Here is a 24,732-nt window from a genome sequence, read left to right as displayed (position 1 = left end):
ATAAATCTTTGATTATGGACCTACTTTCTTTGTTTTGCCGTAAGTGTCTACTTAGCACAGTGCTTTGCATGTAATTTAGACTCTAATAATTATGTATTAATTATAAAACGCATAATCTAAGTCAAACGCGTTCTTTCCATTTGCTTGAAATTTTTATTCCTCTAGTTAGCTATTTCTGTTGTTAATACTGAAAAAAACTAGTAAGTGTATTTTCATGTATTATGTGTAATTAAAGAAGATTTTGGATAAAATGGAAGCCTGTTTTCATATTTTATATGTTTTCAAATTGTTACATTGTTAAAAAGATGGTAAAAGTTAACTAATAAAATATACACATTCACATTAAAATTTATTTCACAGGATACTAGAGTGAAGGATACGTTTATTTTAAAATAAACCTCTTTGCATGCCATAATGTACATAGTAATGAGTGTGTTTCTTAATTTTAAAAATGAAAAAAAATCAGTAAAAGTTGTGCCCTTTTTACATATCGCATGACTTTCTTCTGTGCTGTTGTGACTTTGATATATTCAGGTCAATCAGCTTTCTCCTTTATCCTCGTTTTGAGTCTTCATTAACAGCTACTTTGGTTTTATATATATGCTGTGCTTCATTTCTCCCACCCCTCCCTTTTATCTTAAGTAAAAAAAATAATTATTCAGAAGTTTAAATTCATTGACTTAAATTTCTGCCCTATTTTTAAAAGTTTGGTTTTAAAATGTTTGTATAACTCTTTAGAGCTTTAAATGGTTCTTTAGGGAGTGGAAGTGGTTTATTTCAGATAACAATTTATTCTCTTTAGGATCAGACCCTTCTCAATTATAATATTCAGTAGAGTAATACAATTATCTGGGGATTTCAGATGGCAATTAATTTGAAGAGCTGGAGCAACACTTGGAAAAAGTAGAAAAGGTAGAAAAAGGTAGAAAAATACCTCTTCCAAGCCTTAATGTTCTTTTGTGAGTTTCCCTCCCTTTGTTTGCCTAGTATACACTTAAAGTCTGCTTTTCCTTTATCAGTTAAATTATGAAAAATGTGGGGGCGCCTGGGTGGCTCAGTCAGTTAAGTGTCTGCCTTCGGCTCAGGTCATGGTACCAGGGTCCTGGGGTCGAGCCCCGTATTGGGCTCCCTGCTCAGTGGGGAGCCTGCTTCTCCTTCTCCCTCTGCTGCTCATGCTCTCTCTCACTCACTCTTTCTCTCATATAAATAAATAAGATCTTTAAAAAAAATAAATTATGGGGGCGCCTGGGTGGCACAGCGGTTAAGCGTCTGGCTTCGGCTCAGGGCGTGATCCCGGCGTTCTGGGATCGAGCCCCACATCAGGCTCCTCCGCTATGAGCCTGCTTCTTCCTCTCCCACTCCCCCTGCTTGTGTTCCCTCTCTCACTGGCTGTCTCCATCTCTGTCAAATAAATAAATAAAATCTTAAAAAAAAAATAAATTATGAAAGATGTGGCTGAACAATCATTCTCCAGTTTCTGTTTTTGGAAGAAACATATTAGTAAATGATTGGGACACATTTGTGGAAAACTAAAATATGTGTAAATTAAAGCCTAACATGAATAATGGAAGATAAATAATTTGATATATACACTTTTTACCCAATGTAGGGAACAAGATGTTTAATACCAATATATCTTCTGCTTTCTAATTAAAATAGTTCAGTGATGAGCAGTATTAATTTAATATATTTTCCAGATTAGCTCTACAGCTTGACCATTTTGAAGTCCTTTTTGGATAAGCATGAACTTTTGATATTGCTTTAGCTAAAACTATAATCATTGTGTCCATGATTTAAATAAAAAGAGGGAAGGAAAAAGAGAACTCTTAATGAATATCTGTTTTGTACCAGATGCTTTACATACTATCTTTAATCCTCACTAAAAATTTTTTGAGGTTGGTATTATTTCCCCCATTTTATAGATGAGCAAACTGAGACACAGAGGTACCACAGTAAGTAGCTAATCAAGAATTCAGACTTGTGTGACTATTTAAGGCCCATGCTCTTTGCAGATGTTGTCCCTTTGGTATGAACTAAATTGAAGGTAGAATTTCTTGTTAATGACATGTCTTTTAATCTTTCCATCTTTCACTTTTACTCTTGCTAGGCCTGTCTTTTTGGGTTCTTGATGAACTTTTGTCTTTATAAAAGTGATATATGCTCCTTATTAAAACATTAAACAGACAGGAAAGTATTAAGACAGATCTAAAATTTTACCAACCATAGGTATAGGTACTCTTGATAGTTGACATTTTATAATGTATTTTTTACATAATTGAAGTCACAGTATGTAATTTTAAACCTCAAATTTTCACAGTATATAAGCATTTTCTTTATATGGTTGGCAACGCATATTACTTAATATGTATGTAGCATGATATAATTAAAGGGATTATTTCCGTTTGGACATTTAAGTGCTTTCACTTTTTTCCCTTTGTAAAGGTCATTGAGATGAACATTCTTGTATATACCGGGTCAAGATGTTGCTTGATTTCTTCACTAACCCCTCCCACATGCACACACATACCCTAACATCCCTTCTTGCCCAGCACTAAGGATATATAGTCAAATGTTGTTACTCAGATTAGTCTTTGCCCATCTGTCCCTCTGTCTGTCCTTCCTCTCTTCCTCTTTCCCCTTAAATATGCTTATAGTATTTCTGAAGTATAATTAGGTTCATTTGTTTCAGTTTGCTTTCTGTTTTAGGTGCTTCCCCTCTTCTCATTCTTTCTCATTTTAGTTTTTACATATATAGAGTATTAACATGCTTTCTGATGTCAGAACTAGTCAAGACCAACCGCTCCTCGTGTATACTGCATCTGCTGTCTTCTGATCATGGATTTTGCTCTAGCAGTTGTCTGTCCTTACTGTACCATCAGTAGTTTTCATTTTTCTGCATCATTGTCACCAGTTTATAAGCTTCCTGAGTTCTCTTACCTTATAAAGAAAACAAAACTCGAGAGCAACCTGGTTTCTCTCCTGCCTTACTGGTTCTTTTTAAATCTCCTTTATTGGTTTCTTTCACATTTCTTGGCTTCTTAGTGGTCTCTGACCATAGTCCTTGACCTATTGGATTTTCTCTCTCCATCTTGCAACCACAGATGCCATCTATAACATTGGTGATTACCAAATTTGTATCTGCAGCTGCTGAATGAGATTTGAATTTTTACCTAATTGGCATCGCTTCTTGGATATGTGATGGACATCTCTTAAACTATTCAAAGCCTAAATTCTGATCCTTAATCTCAAACTAATTTCTCCCTCTATTTCTTTACCCTGATAAATGGTAACTCTGTCCTTCCATTTACTCAGACTAAAAACCTTGGAAGTCATCCTTGACGTCATTCTGTACAATTAAATCATGTTGGCTTTACTTTCAGAATATATCTCGACTGTTTCCTTTTTATCACTTTTTACTCTTTTTTTTTTTTTAAAGATTTTATTTATTTATTTGACAGAGACAGCCAGCGAGGGAGGGAACAGAAGCGAGGGGAGTGGGAGAGGAAGAAGTAGGCTCCCAGCAGAGGAGCCTGATGTGGGGCTTGATCCCAGAATGTCGGGATCACGCCCTGAGCCGAAGGCAGACGCTTAACGACTGTGCCACCCAGGCGCCCCTCACTTTTTACTCTTCCATCTTGATCCAGGGCAGCATCTTTTCTTACCTGGATTATTTCAGTAGCTGCCTATCTGGGCTGCCTGCTTCTGTCCACGTCCTACCTTTCATATATTCTCAATGGAGTGAACCTTTGAAAATGAAAGTTTCCAAGGGCGCCTGGGTGGCTGAGTTGGCTGAGCATCTGACTCTTGATTTCAGCTCAGGTCATGCTATCAGGGTTTGGGATTAAACCCTGCCTTGGGCTCTGCACTCAGTATGGAGTCTGCTTGAGATTCTCTCTCCCTCTGCCCCTCCTCCCTGTGCTCGTGTACACACACTCTCTCTCCCCTTCAAATAAAAAATGAATATATCTTAAAAAAAAAAAAGAAAAGTTTCCTATTCTAGTCAAAACCATCTCCAGTCACTCTCATTTTTACTCAGAGTAAAAGCCAGAGTCCTCAGAGTGGTTTTAAAGATCCTGTGTGATCTGGCCCCTATTATTTCTCTAACTTAATCTCATTTCCTTGTACTCTTGCCTTTCTGCTCACTTCCTCCAGCCGCATTGACTTTCTTGCTGTTCCTAGACATGCCAAGCATTTTCCCACCTCAAGTTTTTAACCCTTGCTTTTCCTTGGCCTAGAGCATTCTTCCTCTAGATATTTGTATAGCTTCTTCCTTCACTTCCTTCAGATCTTTGCCCAAATGTCATCTTTTCACTGAGGGTTTTCCTGTCCATCCTTTTAAAAATTAAAAGGTCCTCTGCTTATGTGTGCTATCTTACTATTTTGCTTTTTTTTTCCTCCATAGTCAGAATCTGACTTACTGTGTATTTAACTTATTTTTTTTTTCATTCTCCATGAAACTCTGTCCCCTTAAGCCCCATGAAAGCAGAGATTTTTTTTATGTTTCGTTTAGTATCATATCTCCACTGTCTGTTAATTTATAGGTATCAATTAAGATTTATTAAATGAATGATTGAATGAAATGGTGAAGGCCTTGTGGAATCAGTCCCTTCTTTGTCCCTTCTGATTTATCTTCTACTCTTTTTGTCCTCTTGCAGCTCTATGTTATACCATGCTCTCTCCAGACTGAGAACTTTTCTTTGTGTTTTATTCCCTCTACTTGAAATACTCTTTCTTCCTGTCTCCCTTCTTTTCCTTGCCTAGTTAACTTCTACTACTCATTCTCAGATATCATCTCAAAAGTCCCTGTTTTCAGTGAAGCTCTAGATTAAATCCCTGTACTGTATTCTCTCTTAGTCATGCTTTTTGGTGTTCTGTCTACCAGCTGAACTGAGAACTGCACAAAGGCAGGGACTCCTTGAGTGTACTCCTTGTCAGTTTATGTGTCTGAATAGTGAATTCTCAGCAAGTACTTACTGAATGCTCCCTTCTGCCTCTAATAATCTGCCTTGAGGTAGTGGCAGGCCATTCCTATATGATTAGGGAAAGCCTGTCAGGAAACATCATAGTATTAAACCAGACATGATTGGTGGTCAGTATAATACAACCCAGCATCACTGGTCAAATATGGGTTAAATGCAAATTCTGTGACAAGATATGAATCCTGATAAAATACGGCTCAAGAAATTCTGGTGTCGAGTCAGTGGGAAGCATGAAATGAAGCATGTGTATATTTATTGATATTCTTGTTGATGTGTAGGGCTTGTAAATAACCAGTACATTTTGTTACTTTAATAGTTTCAAAAAAAGTGAAAGACTGACTGATCACTCTTGTTAGCTGGTAGTTAATTTTGTCAGTAGTTTCATTTTTGAAAAAAGTACTTCCTCGGCAGAGTGAGCATTTTTTCATTTTTGTAGGGTTATTTTATGTATTTATGGTTTTCATTTGAACAGTTTTTATTTAAAGTCATGTATTATAACATTACTTTATTCCTGCATCTTCTCAATTGTTTCTTCCTTATATTTGCCCTTTTCTTTCCTACTTGGCAAGTTTTGGGCTTATGTTCAAGGATCTTTTTGTAGTCTTCATCCAGTGATAACCACCTTGCTGGGGTGAGTGGCCACATGGACAGTTGTGCTGTTCGCCTTCTCTCACTATACTTGTTCAGTGTAGGTGACGTATTTCTTCTTGTAAACCCGGACTACTCTGCCAATCTGACCTTTGTAGTGTCCTTGCACAACCTGTACTTCATTCTCCTTTTGGATGGGCATGCATCGAACGTTGTACTTCTGTCTCAGCTCTTTGGAAAGAGGGGAAGACATAACCTTCCTGTGAATGTGGGAAGGCGCATTGAAATGTCTTTTATGGTTCTTGCTCTGCTCAGAAGTCACAAAGGGATTGAACTTCATTTTGGCTGCTGTTCCTTCAGTAATGGCTGCAAAAGGAAAGAACTAAGATTGCTGTAAGGATCAAATAAAGTGATACCTATGAAAGTACTTTAATGTATATGCATTATTTATTATTATTACTGTTATTGTCTTTATTAGTTGTGATATTGGGCAAGTAAGTTAGTTTCTCATTATGTTTACTTATCAAAACAGTGGGAATAAAAATAGTATTGACCTTAATGGTTTATCATAGGAATTAGATGAAGTAGTAATGCTTGCATTCAAAGAACCTGGTACAAGGTAAACCCTTGGAAAATGTCCAGTATTGTTTTAATTATTATCGTTATTTCCAGTCTCTTTTCTTAAATTTAAGAATTTTGATTTTTAATTCATCATAGAGAATCTGTGTTCTTTAATTAGAATTTAGGGTCCAGTCTCCCATGTGACTTTTGCTACTTTCACTAAGCCCTTTATACTTCATTTATCTTAACTCCTACAGAAAGGATAAATGGTATTTGTACAGCCAATTTAGGATTATAAGTAATCAGTATTTTTAAGTCTCACATAGAAAACACCAAAATTGTCTTTCAAGTAGAGTTGCATAATCCCCTTCCTGAGAGACCTTTTAGAAGAAGATTTGTGTACTTTAATTTATTCCTGAATTATTTGGGTCAGTTTCTGAAGCTGGGAATCTCTGGATGATTCTAAAAGGAGTGCTAATATCCTTTGATATTGTTCTTGGGATGATGAGTGGGTAGCAGCTGCTATTGCTACTTCTAAAGGGCCCCCTTATTCCCTTAACCTTCCTTGTAGGTTGGTTAGTAAAATAGGAATATCCTTTTCTGTGATGTGGTCTGTAGCAAAGAGTTTTATATATGTGGAAATATGATATTCAAATATATGCTAAAAACACTGTAGGCTTTGTGTAAGAGAGCTATGTTAAGAGAGATCAAAACAATAATAACAAAACCTCATTGAAGAACATGGATTAAAGTAGAGCCGGTCACTGAAGTTTTGTGTTTCTTTGTGCTGCCGTTACATTTTTAATGCCCCGTATATTTGCAGGAATGACTGGGGTACAGTAAGTGACACTAAAATGAATATCAATGTATATTCTCTTTCAGATTTACTAAAAATTTATCTCCTGACAAGATAAATCTAAGTACCCTCAAAGGAGAAGGTGAACTGAAGAATTTGGAGTTGGATGAAGAGGTGCTCCAGAATATGTTGGATTTGCCAACGTGGCTTGCTATCAACAAAGTTTTTTGTAATAAAGCATCTATTAGGGTGAGACTTTGATACCTGTGGAAAGCATTTTCTGTTTTCATTTTTTATTTCATTCTTATCTCTTAAATATTTTGTTTTAGATAGTTCTATAAAAAAGTATTTTCATTAACATAATTTAAAAAGACAAATACCTGTGTCTAAGTAATTGCATCAATGTGTGCCGGATAAATTTAACTGAAGTCATATACTAATATATTATTAATTTATAGTTTAATTTTTGCTTAAAGTTTAATATTAACATTTAAATAAAATATTGGTAGTTATTAATAAAATAATTGGTTAAATTTGCACATATTCAAAGATATTTTTCATAGAATTTATTGTTAATAGAGACAATTTAAATTTGTAGTAAGTAAACAAAGACATGAAACTATAAATCCTTATCTTACTCTGTACATTATGCTTTTATTTGAAATTTTCTTTTCCTCATTTGTTTCTTCCTCAAGGATTTTTAAGTTTTCTATCATTATTATTATTATTATTATTATTCCTCCTTATTAAAATTTATTCCTGTGTACCTTTAACTCTAATTGTATGTCATATCACTTCTTGTTTTTGAAGACCAGTCTTTTTGAGAGTCTGCTCAGTAGAAATACTGCATGAGTAATCTGTTTCATAAAATTAAAATTGGACTCCAAAGAAAAAATTGTGAAAGGTTCCTATATTGTTCAATGGTCACCTTTAACCCAAATATCTATAAATATGTGACTTTTTAGTGTATGTTTGAACATTATTATTTGATATTGCCTACATTTTACATGAGTGGCCTTACCTTTGTATTTTTCATGACTATCTACAAAAAGATTGGTCAGAATTTTATTTTATTTTATTTTATTTTATTTTATTTTATTTTATTTTATTTAAAAACATTTTTTTAAAGATTTTATTTTTAAGTAATCTCACACCCAGCATGGGGCTTGGACTCATGATGCTGAGATCAAGAGTCATATGTTCTTCTTCTTTTTTTTTTTTTTTTTTTAAGAGTTTATTTATTTATTCGACAGAGATAGAGACAGCCAGCGAGAGAGGGAACACAAGCAGGAGGAGTAGGAGAGGAAGAAGCAGGCCCATAGTGGAGGAGCCTGATGTGGGGCTCGATCCCAGAACACCGGGATCACGCCCTGAGCCGAAGGCAGACGCTTTAACTGCTGTGCCACCGAGGCGCCCCAAGAGTCATATGTTCTTCTAAGACTGAGCTAGCCAGGTGCCCCATGGTCAGAATTTTAGACTTTAAAAAACTTCAATGAGTAAAAGACTGATTATGCTTTGCTGGGAAATCTTAGTTTAAACTACAAAGTTAAGGGGTGCCTGGCTGGCTCAGTCCGAAGAGCATGTGGCTCTTAATCTCAGGGTGGTGACTTCAAGCCTCACGTTGGGCATGGAGCCTACTTAAAATTAAATCAATCAATCACGAAGTTAAAATGTATTTTAAGGTTTAGGAAAATAGAAACTTATGAGGACCTAAAATTCTTATTTTAAAAGATGACTAAGAAAATATGATTAGTAGTCTTATACAAAATAGGTACATCCGATTTCTAGAGTCTAAAAGAGTTGCTCAATTTATTACTTTGCATTTGAAAAAAAGTCATAAAATTTGGTATGTCTGTCACTATATTTAGAGAGCATCTGTGTTGATTACTGTTTTAAATTATTTTTTAATGATTGATTTTAAAGAAAAAAAATTTTGTTTGTTGTTTTTTTTTTTTTTTTGGTAGATTCCATGGACAAAATTGAAAACACATCCCATCTGTTTGGTGAGTCTGACTTGCCTCAGTAATAAGCATTTATATGTGCATATGATCTAACTACTCGCTAATATTAATTCTTTGTTTCATAAAAACACAATCTTCTGGCTTTTCTACAAATTGGCTTTCATTTTATTTGGATGGTACTTAGTTTTGTCAGCCCTTAAGTGAGAAGTTTGAACTTTAAAATGGGAGGGTCTTTAAAATTTTTCAGGTGTATTATGTTCTAAGTTGGTATATTTTTATTGTATCATCTAGCTCTTTATTGTCATACAATGACAGTTTTAGTAACATTTAATTCAAACTTTCTGTGTTTCTGATTTTATTGATCTACTAAATTAAATGAGTAATATGCACCTGAATATACTTTCCTGTTTTTTTTAAGATTTTATTATTTATTTATTTGAGAGAGAGAGCACACACATACAAATACACAAGAGTGGGGTGTGGAAGGGGAGAGGGAGAGGGATAAGCAGACTACCTGCTGAGCAGGGAGCCCAAGGGGCTGATCATAGGACCCTGGGATCATGACCTGAGGCAAAGGCAGATGCTTAATTGCCTGAGCCATCCAGGCGCCCCAGCATACTTTCCTTTTTTAAGGAAAATTGAAGAAAGATTGGTCATTTGGTCATTTATTGATTCATTCATTCCATAAATATTTATTGAGCACCTACCCTGTGCCCTGAGGGAGCTTAATATTTTTGTAGAGGAGACCAACAACAAACAAGTATACAAGATAATTTCAGATAATAAATGCTATATTAAAGTAGAGAATGAAGAGTGACTGAGTTGTGTTAGTGATGACTACTAAGGACATTTGATCTTCAGGCAAAACTATTATCTTGAAAGAAAGTTTTTCATTATGGCAGTGTTTATTTTTTCACATTTCTTGCATATTTCATATTTTTCATTGTTGTATGTCTTAAATCTCAAGTCTTAGATTGGGATAAACTTTTATAGCTGCTTAAATCCCATTCTCTAACATATAATCTCATTTAGCAGTTAATAATATCCTACATTCTGAGATTAGAGATTGCGCTTCTGTAAAATCTGATGATTTCAGCAGCATATGGCTACTTGTAGTTTTTTTGTCTCTTACTCCTATATGCCCATAGCTTTTTTGTCAGATAGTAAGTGCTTTGAGAAAGGACTGAGCACATTTTCTGTTTTGGTATTTGTCTTTTTAGACTTTTGGAGAGACATTTAAAGTGACTCTGCTTACTTACTGTTTACATTGTTCCTAAAGAAATGAAAGAGAAAATAGTGTTACATGATATTTTCATAAAATACATAAAATAACTAATTTTTTACATTTTTAATGGATTTTTATTAGTCCCTGGATAAAGTAATAATGGAAATGAGTACATGTGAAGAACCACGAAATCCTAATGGCCCATCACCAATTGCAACTGCTTCAGGACAAAGGTAAGCTATATCCATTAATCTGCATGACTTGCAAAGGGAGTTCTTTTCTGTAGTCACTCTGTTATCTGTAGTAATGGAACATAAAATAAAATTTCCTAACCTCACACAGTTTCTATTTTAGTCACCTTTTCCCATCAGACGTTTTGCAGTTTTGGTATTATGTTACCAAAGTAGTAGAATTGATTTTTAGCCTCTTTTATTCATCTTGCTTTCCTTGATATTAAATAGTAATGATCAACCAAAAGCATTCTATAAATCAGATAGTCTCTTAGTCTCTGAATAGTTTCTTTGCCTATCATTTATTCTATGCATCAGTGGAACTTTTATGACTCTTAAGGGTTAAAAGTTGATGCCTTAGAAAATTATAAGCCTTTTGGATTACTCTAAAATTCATGAAATATAGAATGTTCACACTTTATATAAATTGGATTTTGATAGATAAAAATCAGATGCTAATAAAGTAGAAGCATGGGGGCCATTTTGCAAAGTCTTCTTGAGAAGTTAGATCTTAGAAGAGTAGATCTTTTTTTTTTTTTTTTAAGATTTTATTTGTTTATTTGAGAGAGAGAGCACCAGGGCACAGGCAGGGGGAGGGAAGAGGGACAAACAGACTCCCGGCTGAGTGGGAAGCTTGATGCAGTGCTGGATCCTGGGACTCCACGATCATGACCTGAGGTGAAGTCAAACACTTAACCAACTGAGCCACTCAGGTGCCCCTTAAAAAATAGATCTTTAAAAAAATTGCCTGTTTATTATTGCATTCAGTAAATTTGGCTCTCATACTGTATATCATTTCTTTAAGGCAGGATTTCTGTACTAATTTTTGTCTATGCACCTATTCATGGAAAGTGTTCACTTAGATTTTAATGTGATTAGTTCCTGCTCAAGTTGTAGAACACAGCAGCCCTGAACATTTTATAGTATTCCAGGTGCTGTGTCAGACCAATGATAAAACTCTAATTTGGAATGAACGTACATGGGGTGCCTGGCTGGCTCAGTTGGTAGAGCATGTGACTGTTGATCTTGGGGTTGTAAGTTTGAGCCCCATGTTGGATGTAGAAATTACTTAAAAATGAAATATTTAAAAAGATAAAAAATAAAAAAGAGAAAGAACGTGCACATCAGATACACAGACACCCCCCCCTCCACGCTCATTTCCACCTTTCCCTTTCACCAGGGTTGAACCACCTTTGCATTAGTGCTTTCTCCGAGAATACCTACAGCCTGATCAGTAGAGTTCCAGAGGAATCTGATCGTGATCCATCAATCCACTGCTAAGAGTTGACTGAAGGCCAGGTTTATCAGATGTACAGTTTATATTTGGCCTAGTGACTGGGAAAAGAGCTTTCACATTAACTTCTTTGTAGTTTATACATCATCCCGCAATTTGAGATTTTAAAGTTTTTGATTTCATCTGTGATAGAGTAGATTGGAGCAATTGGTCAAGTTGGGTAGAGTCAGAAAATTGGTGAAAAAGTAGAGATGTTTATAAGATTATTGAAAGTGGAAAAGAAGATCAGGAAAATTGCTGTTGTTGATAATGTTCTTCCTAACTCATGTTTTTATAGTATCAATAAGCTTTATAATTTTGGCTTTGTAATCATGTGATGATAATCCTTATATTTTTATGTATGGCAGTATGGTTAATCTATTTCCACATTTTCCAGACTTGCCTGATTATAGCAATCACTTAGGATGCTTATTAAATCTATATTCTTTTAGGTTCCTTTTTTTGAAATTATGATTCTTGCAGTCTAGAATGGTTATCTAGAATGTGACTATGTATTGTTAACAATTCTTTATACTTATACAACTTGGAGAAACACTGATTTATTTGATTTTGTCTCTACGAGATTAAAATACAGGGATATTAATATTTAACAGGCTGGCCTTACCTTCTGTGCAGGACCTGTGAGTTGATTATGTTCCCATAGATTAATGATTTAGTAAGTTTGTAAGTTCAGAAATTTGACTTTATCACTTCGTATAGAGGAGATCTACATCTATGTGAAGATTAATCAAACTTAGAATAGACTTGTTTGAAAACGGGAATTTCACCTTTTTAATTGATAATGGATGACATAGCCAGAAACTTGTAGACTTTAGTCATTGATTCAGTCTTCACCCCTTTGGTGATAAATCCTCCAATACAATTGTAACACTTTTTAATGCACAAGTTAGAACAGATGAGGTTGGAAATTCCAAAGGGCACTGCCAGATAATTATTACAGAATAATATATTCTTTCCAACTCCAGGAATATTTCTAGCCAAGTGACCAAGTATTTGTCCTTGGGATTAAAGAAGCTTCTCCCTAGGATGCTGATGAGTTCTTCCTCTTTAGTTCTCAATAATACTGTAAATAATAGTTATATTTCATAAAATATCATCAATCAAGAAATGGGCTGTTTGGTTCATATGCATTATTTCATGTAACCCACATGTAACCTGCAAAGTATTACCTGATTTAAATGATAGGTCATCTGAGGATTAGGATGTTTAGGTAATTTATTCAGTAAGATAGTAAGTCAAGAAGCTTAGTGGCAGGTATAGGAGAAGGATGTATATGATCGATAAAAATGATGGGTTCACTTTTATACATGTTGGCTTTGAAATGTATGGAGGCAGCCTGGTGAAAATATCTGCTGGGCATTTGAATTTTAACACTCTGAAGTTCTAGGGAGAGATCTGGATAGAGATAGATTTAGGAATAATGGTCATAGTGGTAATAATTGAAGTAATGTGTTGTTTGGACAAACTTTTACTACCCTTCCTGCCAAAATATATTGATAGTCTATATTCCATTCATACTGTACTACTCATTATTCTCAAAATGTGACCTCTTCTTTCCTACTTTTCTGTGCCTTTGCTTGTATTTTTCCCTAATATAAGATTTCCCTTCTTCCCATCACCCCCTGTAGAAAATACATTTTTCTTTCCTGGATAGATTCCCTAACGATGAACAATTTCTTCCTCTACCAAGTGTAGTGATGATTCCTTTTTTAAAGCACTAAATTACAGACTGCCTAATGTTTCAATTCCTAGGGCGTATGTGTTTTTCCTCTCCAAGTAACTAGTGAGCCCTAGAATACCACAACTGTATTTTGGTTTTCCTTATGTCCCAGCATTGTGCACATGGTAGATTCTCACTAAATATTTGCTGAATTGCATTAGAGAATGTGAACTTTTTCTGACTTTATTCCTGAATTTGAGATTATATTATAGTTATAGTCTATAGCCTTCTTTGTGTCAGGAATTTAGTTCTCTTATTTACTTTATAGATTCCAGTTGTTTGAACATCTGACAACTTGAGTGTAGGCAGTTTTGATAGTGATTACAGTAACCTAATCTGAAGAGTAACCTTTCAGAGGGGCCTGGGTCACTCAGTTGGTTAGTGTCCAACTCTTTTTTTTTTTTTTAATGTTTTTTTATTATATTTTGTTAGTCACCATACAGTACATCTCTGGTTTTGATGCAAGTTCGGAGATCTCATTAGCTTGTATAACTGACCAGGCACATGCAATACGTGCCTCCCACTACCCATCACCAGCCTATCCCATTCCCCACCCCCTCCCCTCTGAAGCCCTCAGTTTGTTTCTCAGAGTCCATAGTCTCCTCATGCTTGCACCTCCTTCTGATACTCCCCTTTCTCTATCCCTCTTTCTTCTCTCTACCGATCTTCCTTCAGTTCTTATGTTCCATAGATGAGGAGAAATCTGACATGGTAATTGTCTTCTCTCTGCTTGACTTGAGTTTCACGTAGCATTATCTCCCCTCCAGTGCCATCTATGTTGCAGCAAATGTTGAGAACTCGCTCTTTTGCGAATATGAGTAATATTCCATTGTATATATGGACCACAAATTTTTTAATCCAGTCATCTGTTGAAGGGCATCTTTGGTTCCTTCCATGATTTAGCTATTGACGGACAATGCGCTAGGTGAACATTGGGGTGTATGGCTCCTTCTCTTCACTATCTGTATCTTTGGGGTAAATACCCAGTAGTGCAATGGCTGGGTCATAGGGTGGCTCAATTTTTAACTTTTTAAGGGACCTCCACACTGTTTTCCAGAGTGGCTGCACCAACTTGCATTCCCACCAACAATGTAGGAGGGATCCCCTTTCTCCACATCCTCTCCAGCAATTGCTGTTTCCTGCCTTGTTAATTTTTGCCATTTTAACTGGCGTCAGGTGGTATCTTAGTGTGATTTTGATTTGAATTTCCCTGATGGCTAATGATTTTGAACGTTTTTTCCTGTGTGTGTTAGCCATTTGTATGTCCTCATTGGAAAACTGTCTGTTCATATCTTCTGCCCATTTTATGATTTGTTTATTTGTTTCTCATGTATTGAGTTTGAGAAGTTCTTTGTAGATCTTGGATACCAGTCTTTTATCTGTAGCATCATTTGCAAATATATTCTCCCATTCTGTAGGCTGCCTCTTAGTTTTTTTGACTGTTTCCTTGGCTGTGCAGAAGCTTTTTATCTTGATGAAGTCCCACCAGTTCATTTTATCTTTTGTTTCTCTTGCCTTTGGAGATGTGTCATTGAAAAGGTTGCTTTGGCCGATGTCCCAGAGGTTGCTACCTATGTTTTCCTCTAGGATTTTGATGTATTCCTGTCTCACATCGAGGTCTTTCATCCATTTAGAGTTTATCTTTGTGTATGGTGTGAGAGAGTGGTCAAGTTTCATTCTTTTGCATGTAGCTGTCCAATTTTCCCAGCACCATTTATTGAAGAGACTTGTCTTTTTTCCACCGGATGTTTTTTCCTGCTTTATCAAAGATTAGTTGCCCAAAGAGCCGAGGGTCCATTTTTGGGTTCTTTATTCTGTTCCATTGGTCTTTGTGTCTGTTTTTGTGCCAGTACCATGCTGTCTTTGTGATCACAGCTTTGTAGTACAGCTCGAAATCCGGCATTGTGATGCCCCCAGCTTTGTTTTTCCTTTTCAACAGTTCCTTGGGGATTCGGGGCCTTTTCTGGTTCCATACAAATTTAAGGACTATTTGTTCCATTTCTTTGAAAAATGTCATTGGTATTTTGATCGGGATAGCATTGAAAGTGTAGATTGCTCTGGGTAGCATGGACATTTTAACTATGTTAATTCTTCCGATCCATGAGCATGGAATATCTTTCCATCTTTTTATGTCTTCCTCAATGTCTTTCAAGAGTGATTTATAGTTTCTAGAATATAGGTCCTTTACGTCTCTGGTTAAGTTAATTCCAAGGTAACGTATGGTTTTTGGTGCTATTGTAAATGGGATGGATTCCCTAATTTCTCTTTCTTCGGTCTCGTTATTCGTGTATAGAAATGCAACTGATTTCTGAGCATTGATTTTGTATCCCGCCACATTACTGAATTGCTCTATAACTTCTAATAGTTTGGGAGTGGCTTCTTTTGGGTTTTCCATATAGAGTATCATGTCATCTGCAAAGAGAGACATTTTGACTTCTTCTTTGCCAATTTGAATACCTTTGATCCCTTTTTGTCGTCTGATTGCTGTTGCAAGGACTTCTAGTACTATGTTGAATAATAGTGGCGAGAGTGGGCATCCTTGTCGAGTTCCTGATCTTAAGGGAAAGGCTTCCAGCTTTTCCCCATTGAGAATAATATTTGCAGTAGGCTTTTCATAGATGGCTTTTATGAGATTGAGAAATGTACCTTCTATTCCTACACTCTGAAGGGTTTTAATCAGGAAAGGATGCTGTATTTTGTCAAATGCTTTTTCGGCATCGATTGAGAGGATCATATGGTTCCTGAGTCTTTTCTTGTTGATATGATGTATCACGCTGATTGATTTGCGAATATTGAACCACGCTTGCATCCCAGGTATGAATCCCACTTGATCGTGATGGATAATCCTTTTAATGTACTGTTGGATTCTATTAGCAAGTATCTTGTTGAGGATTTTGGCGTCCATATTCATTAGGGAAATCGGTCTGTAATTCTCCTTTTTGATGGGGTCTTTGCCTGGTTTGGGGATCAAGGTAATATTGGCCTCATAGAATGAGTTTGGTAGCTTTCCTTCTGTTTCTATTTTTTGAAATAGCTTTAGGAGAATAGGTATTATTTCTTCTTTGAATGTTTGGTAGAATTCCCCAGGAAAACCGTCCGGGCCTGGAGTTTTGTTATTTGGAAGGTTGTTTATCACTGACTCAATTTCTTCATAATTAATTGGCCTGTTTAAGGAATCAATTTCTTCCGGTTTCAATCTTGGTAGTTTATAGGTTTCCAGGAAGGATTCCATCTCTTCCAGATTGCTTAGTTTATTGGCATATAGCTGTTGATAAAAATTTCTAATAATCCTTCCAATTTCAATGGTGTTCGTCGTGACCTCTCCTTTTTCATTCATAATTTTAATAATCTGGGTCCTTTCTCTTTTCTTTTGGATAAGTCTTGCCAGTGGTCTGTCAATTTTATTGATTCTCTCAAAGAACCAGCTTCTAGTCCTGTTGATCTGCTCTACTGTACTTCTGGTTTCTGCTTGATTGATTTCTGCTCTAATTTTGGTCAACTGCTTCCTAGTGCGTGGATTAGGCCTGTCCCTCTGTTGCTGTTCCAGCTTCTTGAGGTGAGAATATAAAAACTGCATTTTAGATTTTTCTATTCTTTTGAGTGAGGCTTGGATGGCTATGTATTTCCCCCTTAGGACTGCCTTTGCAGTATCCCATAGGTTTTGGACTGTTGTATTTTCATTCTCATTGGTCTCCATAAATTGTTTAATTTGATTTTTGATTTCCTGGTTTATCGAGTCATTCCTGAGCAGGATGGTTCTTAGTCTCCAAGTGTTTGAGTTTCTTCCAAATTTTTCACTGTGGTTGAGTTCCAATTTCAAAGCGTTGTGGTCTGAGAATATGCAGGGAATAATTTCAGCCTTTTGGTATAGGTTGAGACCTGTTTTGTGACCCAGAACATGGTCTATTCTTGAGAATGTTCCAGGGCATTAGAATAGAATGAGTATTCTTTGGTTCTGGGATGTAGTGTTCTCTATATATCTATGAGGTGCAACCCGTTGAGTATGGCATTCAAAGCTCTTGTTTCTTTGTTGATTTCTTGCTTAGGTGCTCTGTCTATTGCTGATAGTGGAGTGTTGAGGTCCCCTACTATTAATGTATTTTTATCTATATGTCTCTTTATTGTGGTTAAGAGTTGGCTTGTGTATCTTGCTGCTCCCCTGTTGGGAGCATATATATTTATAATTGTCATATCCACTTGTTGGATACATCCTTTAAGAAGAATATAGTGCCCTTCTGTGTCTCTAACTATAGTCTTTAGTTTAAAATCGAATCTGTCTGATTTGAGAATTGGTACCCCAGCTTTCTTTTGAGGTCCATTGGCGTGAAAGATGGTATTCCATCCCTTTACTTTCAGTCTGAATGTATCTTTGGGTTCAAAATGAGTCTCTTGTAGACAGCAAATGGATGGGTTATGTCTTTTTATCCAATCTGCCACCCTGTGGAGTTATGGGAGCATTTAGGCCATTTACATTGAGACTGATTATTGAGAGATATGATTTTAATGATGCCATGTTGCCAGTAAAGTCTTTGTTTCTATCGATTGTGACTTTCTGTTCTGTATCACTCTTGGGGCCTTTTTACTTTTATAGAACCCCCCTTAATATCTCCTGTAGGGCTGGTTTCGTGGTTACGAAATTAGTCAATGACTGGCTATCCTGGAAGGTCTTTATCTCTCCATCAATTCTGAATGACAGCCTTGCTGAATAAAGGATCCTTGGCTCCGTGTTTTTCTCTGAAAGAGCTTTAAAAATGCCCCCCCCACCAACCCTTTCTCTCATTCCAGGTCTGTGTAGACAGGTCTGACATAATTCTGATACCTTTGCCTTGGTACGTGAGAAATTTCTTTGCCCTGGCTGCTTTGAATGCTGTATCCTTGGATCTAATATTTGCAAAATGCACTATGACGTGACGTGGCGTATATTTGTTGTGGTTGAGCTTGGGAGGTGTCCTCTCTGCCTCTTGGACGTGAATGCTTGTTTCCTTTGATGCTAGATTGGTGAAATTTTCAGCTACAATTTGTTCAAATATCTCTTCTAGACCTCTGTTTTTCTCCACCCCCTCAGGGAAGCCGATGATTCTGACATTGGAACGTTTCATTGAGTCAGTAATCTCCCGTAACCTACATTCTTGAGAATGGATTTTTTTTGAGCCCTGATTCTATTTTAGCTTTCTCTTCTACTAACCCATCCTCCAATTCACTGATACGTTGTTCTGCCTCATTCACCCTGGCCGTCAAAGCCTCTAGTTTTGACTGCATTTGGCTCATAGAATTTTTAATTTCTGCCAGATTCGCTCTCATTTCCGCCCTTAGAGATTCTGTATTCTCATTAACATTTCATTAATACTTTTTTCAAGTCTACACATTATCTTGAACATTGTTACTCTGAATTCCATTTCTGATAATTTGGTTATATCCATATCCATTAATTCTGTGGCAGAGGCCACAGACTCATTGTCTTTTCCTTGCTGGGGGGGATTTCTCCTTCTCATCATTCTGATGAGGGGAGGTTGCGGGGTTGTCCAGAGCCCACATTATTGACCGGGACCCAGGCAGTGCGCACTTTTTTTGTAGGGATCTTAGGGATGTGGGCTTCTTGATTTTTCGGCCTGCCTTCTGGGGGCGGGGCCTGCGCGCCGATACTTGGGCAACCCTGTTTGGGTAGAGTCTCCGTGTCCCCTGCGAGGGGGGATGGGGATGGGCACCCTGTGAGCTGGTCTTTCCAGGCTTTTGTTCTCTGGTGGCTTTCCCTGGCGGTTTGCTGTGCCTCTTCTGAGAGTCAAAGCAGCAGTGGCCGTATCTCAGCCTCTGTCTCAGAACAGATGGATCGCGGACCGTTCTCCACTGATGTTCTGGCCACTTTAATTCTGTTTCTGTTGGTGCTGCTCAACCCTGCAGCGTCCTGGGATGTCTGCCCCACACCCGGCGTCCCAGCCCTCACTTCTAGGGCCGGTGCGTCTCTGTCCATTGTGTTTATAACACTGCCCGCCACCAGCCACCAGCCACCAGCTGCTCCCGCGCTCCGGAGCTCCCGGTCTCAGTCTGGTTCCAGTGAGCGCACCGGAGCTCCGTTTCAGTCTGGGTGCGCGCGTTCCCCGGCTCACGGTCTCAGTCTGCTTTCTCGCAGGTGCCGGTCCGCGAGTCCGCCCGCTCCCCTGTGCAGGTGGCTACTGCTTCCCGGCGCCCAAATGTGGTGGCTCCCTCCCCCTTCCGTTCATCTTCCGATATCTGTGCGTGGTTTCACGGCTCCCCGCTTCGTACCTCAATACTCAGCGCTGGAGATGTTCATTTGTAGAGATCCAGATGTATCTTCTTGTGTCTCATGCTGATTCCGTGGGTGTTCAGGATGGTCTGGTACCTATCCAACTCGACTCAGGGGACCGGCTGAAAAAGGGGTCCCCTACTCCTCCGCCATCTTAACTGTAATCTAAGTGTCCAACTCTTGATTTCTGCTCAGGTCATGATCTCAGGGTCATGAGATGGAGCCCCGCATCGGTCTTCTTGCTGGGCATGGGACCTGCTTAAGATTCTCTCTCCCTCTGCCCCTTCCCCTGCTCATGCATGCCTACCCTCTCTCTCAAAATAAATAAATAAAAAGTAACCTTCACTTACACCTATCAAGATGGCTACAATCAAAACCGCAAGGAACAAGTGTTAGTGAGGATGTGGGGAAAAAGGAACACTTTGTGCACTGTTGGAAGGAATGCAAACTGGTGAGGCCACTGTGGAAAACAGTATGGAGGTTCCTCAAAAAATTAGACATAGAATCACCCCTATGATCCAGTAATTGCACTACTGAATACAACAACACTGGATACTACTGAATTGCACGAAAGAATACAACAACACCAATTAGAAAGGATACCTGCACCCCTATGCTTATTGGGGTATTATTTATAATAGTCACGATATGGGAGCAGCCCGAGTGTCCGTTGATTGATGAATGCATAAAGAAAAAGTGGTGTGTATCTACAATGCAGTATTATTCAGCCATAAAAAGAAAATGAAATCTTGCCATTTGGAAGGACATGGATATATCTAGAGCATATAATGCTAAGCAAGATAAGTCAATCAGAGAAAGACAAATACCATATGATTTTGAAATTTAAGAAACCAAATGAGCAAAGGGGAAAAAAAGAGAAACAAACCAAGAAACAGACTCTTAAGTATAGAGAACAAACTAATGGGTACCAGAAGGGAGGGGTGGGCAAAATAGATGATAGAGATTAAAGAGTACACTTATAGTGAGCACTGAATAGTGTATTGAATTGTTAGATCACTATTGCACACCTGAAAGTAATATATTACTATATATTAACTACACTGGAAATAAAATTTAAAACTTACAAAATAAACAGTAACCTTAAATTTTAAAAACCTGTTATCATTTTGAGAATAACATTTTCATAATTTACATGTAATCGGCCTAGATTATTGTTTTAACCAAAAATTTTTTTACATAAAAATGAATAATATAATGTCCGTTTGTTCACGTATGTGAGAATATTAACAGGTAACCTTTTAATGATTTATTTTGGCTTTAGTGCATTATATTTTGTTTTGGTTTGTTTTTCCAGTGAATATGGCTTTGCTGAGAAAGTAGTTGAGGGAATTACTGTTTCTGTGAATTCCATTGTTATCCGCATTGGAGCAAAAGCTTTCAACGCATCCTTTGAACTTTCCCAGCTAAGGATCTATAGTGTAAATGCAAACTGGGAACATGGAGATTTAAGATTTACACGTATTCAAGATCCACAGAGAGGAGAGGTAAACATTTTTTTTCATTCTTTGTTTAAAAAATCTTTTAGTTACTAATAAATAAAAGAGGACATTTTAAAATAATTACTTCTTGTAGTTACCTAGATTCACATATTACATTTACTCTTGCCTTTTAACTATACTTTTCTCTGTATTTCTCTTAGTTATTTAATTTAAAAAGTGCATATTTTAGTGTTTTTACTGTAATGTTTCAATTTATAGAGTTAATGAACCCCATTTTTAATGAACCCCATTTTAACTTCTCAGCTACTCAGAATTCAATTTTAAATTTACAAAAATACACAAAACTAAACATACAAAATATACAAAACTAAACTGTTGTTTATATTTTTCTTGTTCACATGATTCAAATGCTCTTTGTACTTTATATCAAAATTAAAATAATTTTATAAATAATGACTATAATTGAAGATATGTTACTGAATTTGTGGTAACTATACAATTTTAAAAAATAAAAACATAGTGAATATATCTAGAGTGTCATAAGAAAATTAGTAAAGACACAAAATTTTATTTAGCTTCTTTATTTAGCTTTTTTGTTTTTACAAATCTACGTGTCTTTCATTCTGTTTTGCTTGAGTAACTGAAGCTAATCTCTTTGTTCTCCTTAGGTTTTGACGTTTAAAGAAATAAATTGGCAGATGATTCGAATAGAGGCAGATGCTACTCAGAGTTCACATCTTGAAATTATGTGTGCTCCTGTTCGACTAATAACCAACCAATCGAAAATCAGAGTCACACTTAAAAGAAGAGTAAGTCAGCAGGGTTACCTTTTTGGTTCATGTGATAATTGAGAGGAAATTTTAAATAATTTTCAGGTGAAACATTGGAATATTAAAGGAAAATAAAAGGAAATATAGTGCCTAAAGCAGTATTTGAAGAAATATAGTGTAATAACGTTTTTCAGTTTTCTTGATTTAATACTTAGATTTTTACTTTTGGTAAATTTAATAGTTTCTCCATTGCCAAATATTTTTGAACATTAACTGTCTTATAATTTCATTTCTTCTATTGAATTTTATTTAGGAATGTGTAAACAGCAAAACCTCTATTATCAGTAGCCAAACTACTAGCTTTTAGAAGGTTATTAAGATATGAATGGTAATTTAGATAAATAAGGAAGATAGTTACTTGAAGATATCAGAAGTCAAGAGTTCACCATAGATTGTAATGAAATTTAATGAGGGAGTAATGACTTTTTAAAACATGGCTCAATTAAAGTCTCAACAATATGTTTTATATCATTAGACACAAATAAATATTCTAAATTGAAAAAATTTTTTTCAGAGTATAATGCTTAATACAGTATTGTGGAAATGTGGTTAAAATAGCATTTCAGTTTTTAATTTTTGTGCTTTCTGTACTAGAATTAGCACAATTAATATAGGTAATTTTATGATTTATTAGTTATAAATGCAGAATTAAATTATATAAGTACCTGTACCTGTATAATGTCCATCTGTTAAGGTACAGGAATTTATTAGTCTTTTTTACCACTGTATCTCCAATACAAGGAGATATTCCTTCTATAGGAGAGGAGCACAATAAATATTTGGTGAATGAAGGAAGGATCCATATTTAATTTCATTCAGACATTTTAAATATTTTTAAAACAGTGCATTGTAAGTTTTATGTCTTGGCTTAATTTTATTAATCATTTTCTCTGACAGTTAAAGGACTGCAATGTTATTGCAACAAAGTTAGTTCTAATATTGGATGACTTGTTATGGGTTTTAACGGATTCCCAGTTGAAGGCTATGGTACAATATGCAAAATCTCTTAGCGAAGCAATAGAAAAATCAACAGAACAAAGGAAGAGTATGGCTCCTGAACCTACGCAGGTATGCTTTTAAGAGGAAAAACGCTTAATATGTAAATGGTTTAAAAATCAGAACGGTTAGTTGTTTTCTGTGTGAAACAGATTGTAAGACTTTGAGTCCAAGAATCTCTTATCTAGATATCTTACTGCATAATTTTCTACACATGGAATCTATATGGAAACATATATTAAGTGTGTTTCTGTCTATATCATGCTTATTTTGTTTGGAGTTCTGTACTAGGCACCATTGTTAATGATAACATAAAAGTATTTGATGTTATAAATACTTCTTTTCAGGAAGTAAAATACAACTTAAACTTACTAAAGTAAGGGCAAAAGGAAAAAACCTGGGTATAGTCAAGGGAGAAATGTGAGAATTAATATTGCAGAAAGTGTAAAACCCTGGGGAATTGCTGAAGTTCAGCACAAAACTGTTAGCATTGTATCTGTTTTTAATAAAAACAAGGGATATTGTGAAATCCTATTTCTACGAAGCTATTTCTTTGGAAACAGAGTAATATATCTGAGATATATAACTTGTTGGTGATCTGGTTTGGTACATGGAAGTAGCATACATTTTAGGCTTTCCTATGACTATTGAATTGGCATTAGTTACTATCTAGTTACTATTTAGGTAGGAACTCAGGGCTAGACACTGTAGATGTAAAAATGAATATTATCTGACCCTGTCCTCAAGAATCTCAGAGTATAATGGGAAGTCAAATATAAAACAAGTCATTGTAGTTCATCTTAAATACTAGAGTGCAAATAAAAAGGGGAGTGAAGGAACCATGGAAGCATAGAGAAGTTGTAGTCAACTGCCTGCATAGTTTGGAAAGGTTTCACAAAGAAGATAATGAAACTAAGTCTTAAGAATGAGAAGGTCACAGTGAGGGAAGGGGTATGTCAGATGAGGGAATGGAATCTGCAAAAGTATATTGTTAAAGAGCATGGTATTTTCTGATAAAAATTAGTTTAGCGTTACTAGAGAAGTCTTTTTGAGAGTTACATACACATGCCTCTCGGATGTACACCTTTCCACGTTTTAAGGAAATTGAGTTACACATATACTACTCTTCTCCTACTTGACGAATGAAAGGCCTTCTTACTTCTTACTCATTTTTACTATGATGGATTTCTCCAAGAATAGGGGGAGAAAAAACTAAAAAAGCTTGGGGTGACAAGATGGAGGTTATTTGAAATACTTTTATTCATATTGGAAGTCAGTGACTAATGACAAAGTAAAAAGTCAGATGGTTTCTACTTCCACTCTTTTGCTTTCAGTACATTAAAAAAAATTTTTTTTAAAAGATTTTATTTCTTTGAGAGAGAGTGAGTGACAGAGAGAGAGAGTATGAGTGGGGGAAGGTCAGAACGAGAAGCAGACTCTCCGCTGAGCGGTGAACTTGATGCAGGCCTCCATCTCAGAATTCCAGGGTCATGACCTGAGTCAAAGGCAGACGCATAACTGACTGAGCCACCCAGGTGCCCCTGCTTTCAACACATTTGAAGGAGGATTTATACATATCAGCTACTAGATTATTAAAAATAATTTTTAAAAAATCATTTCATGAATCCTGGCATGTAACTTGAAGGAATTCAAAGAATCACATCATATTGCTAAAATAAAATTTTCATTCCAGTTTACCTATTTATATGAATAATTTTCTAGAGCTTTTAGCCACAAAAAGAAATAAAGAATTAATGGTGAACCTTGTATCATTCTACCAATAAATAATATTTATCCAATGAGATATCTTTATAGTTCTCTGGGGGAACC

At 36.2% G+C, this 24,732-nt stretch overlaps 1 protein-coding gene and 1 pseudogene across 1 annotated transcript in view; one reads left to right on the top strand and one right to left on the bottom strand.

The window, feature by feature from the left end:
• UHRF1BP1L (UHRF1 binding protein 1 like) overlaps positions 1 to 24,732 on the top strand; it is a 105,563-nt gene that overhangs the window by 26,949 nt on the left and 53,882 nt on the right. Inside the window, exons 2-7 of the mRNA XM_040637368.1 lie at positions 7,011 to 7,173; positions 8,889 to 8,927; positions 10,252 to 10,343; positions 20,932 to 21,121; positions 21,745 to 21,885; positions 22,804 to 22,974. Coding sequence (XP_040493302.1) covers positions 7,011 to 7,173; positions 8,889 to 8,927; positions 10,252 to 10,343; positions 20,932 to 21,121; positions 21,745 to 21,885; positions 22,804 to 22,974 — 796 coding nt within the window. The remainder of the gene's footprint in view (positions 1 to 7,010; positions 7,174 to 8,888; positions 8,928 to 10,251; positions 10,344 to 20,931; positions 21,122 to 21,744; positions 21,886 to 22,803; positions 22,975 to 24,732) is intronic.
• Positions 5,124 to 6,324, bottom strand: LOC103676514 (annotated as a pseudogene).

This window comes from Ursus maritimus, unplaced genomic scaffold (genome assembly GCF_017311325.1).
Source record: "Ursus maritimus isolate PB19 unplaced genomic scaffold, ASM1731132v1 scaffold_21, whole genome shotgun sequence".
NCBI lineage: Eukaryota > Metazoa > Chordata > Mammalia > Carnivora > Ursidae > Ursus > Ursus maritimus.
The sequence above is the reverse complement of the archived record's forward strand: the minus strand, read 5'-3'. Positions and strand labels throughout refer to the sequence as shown.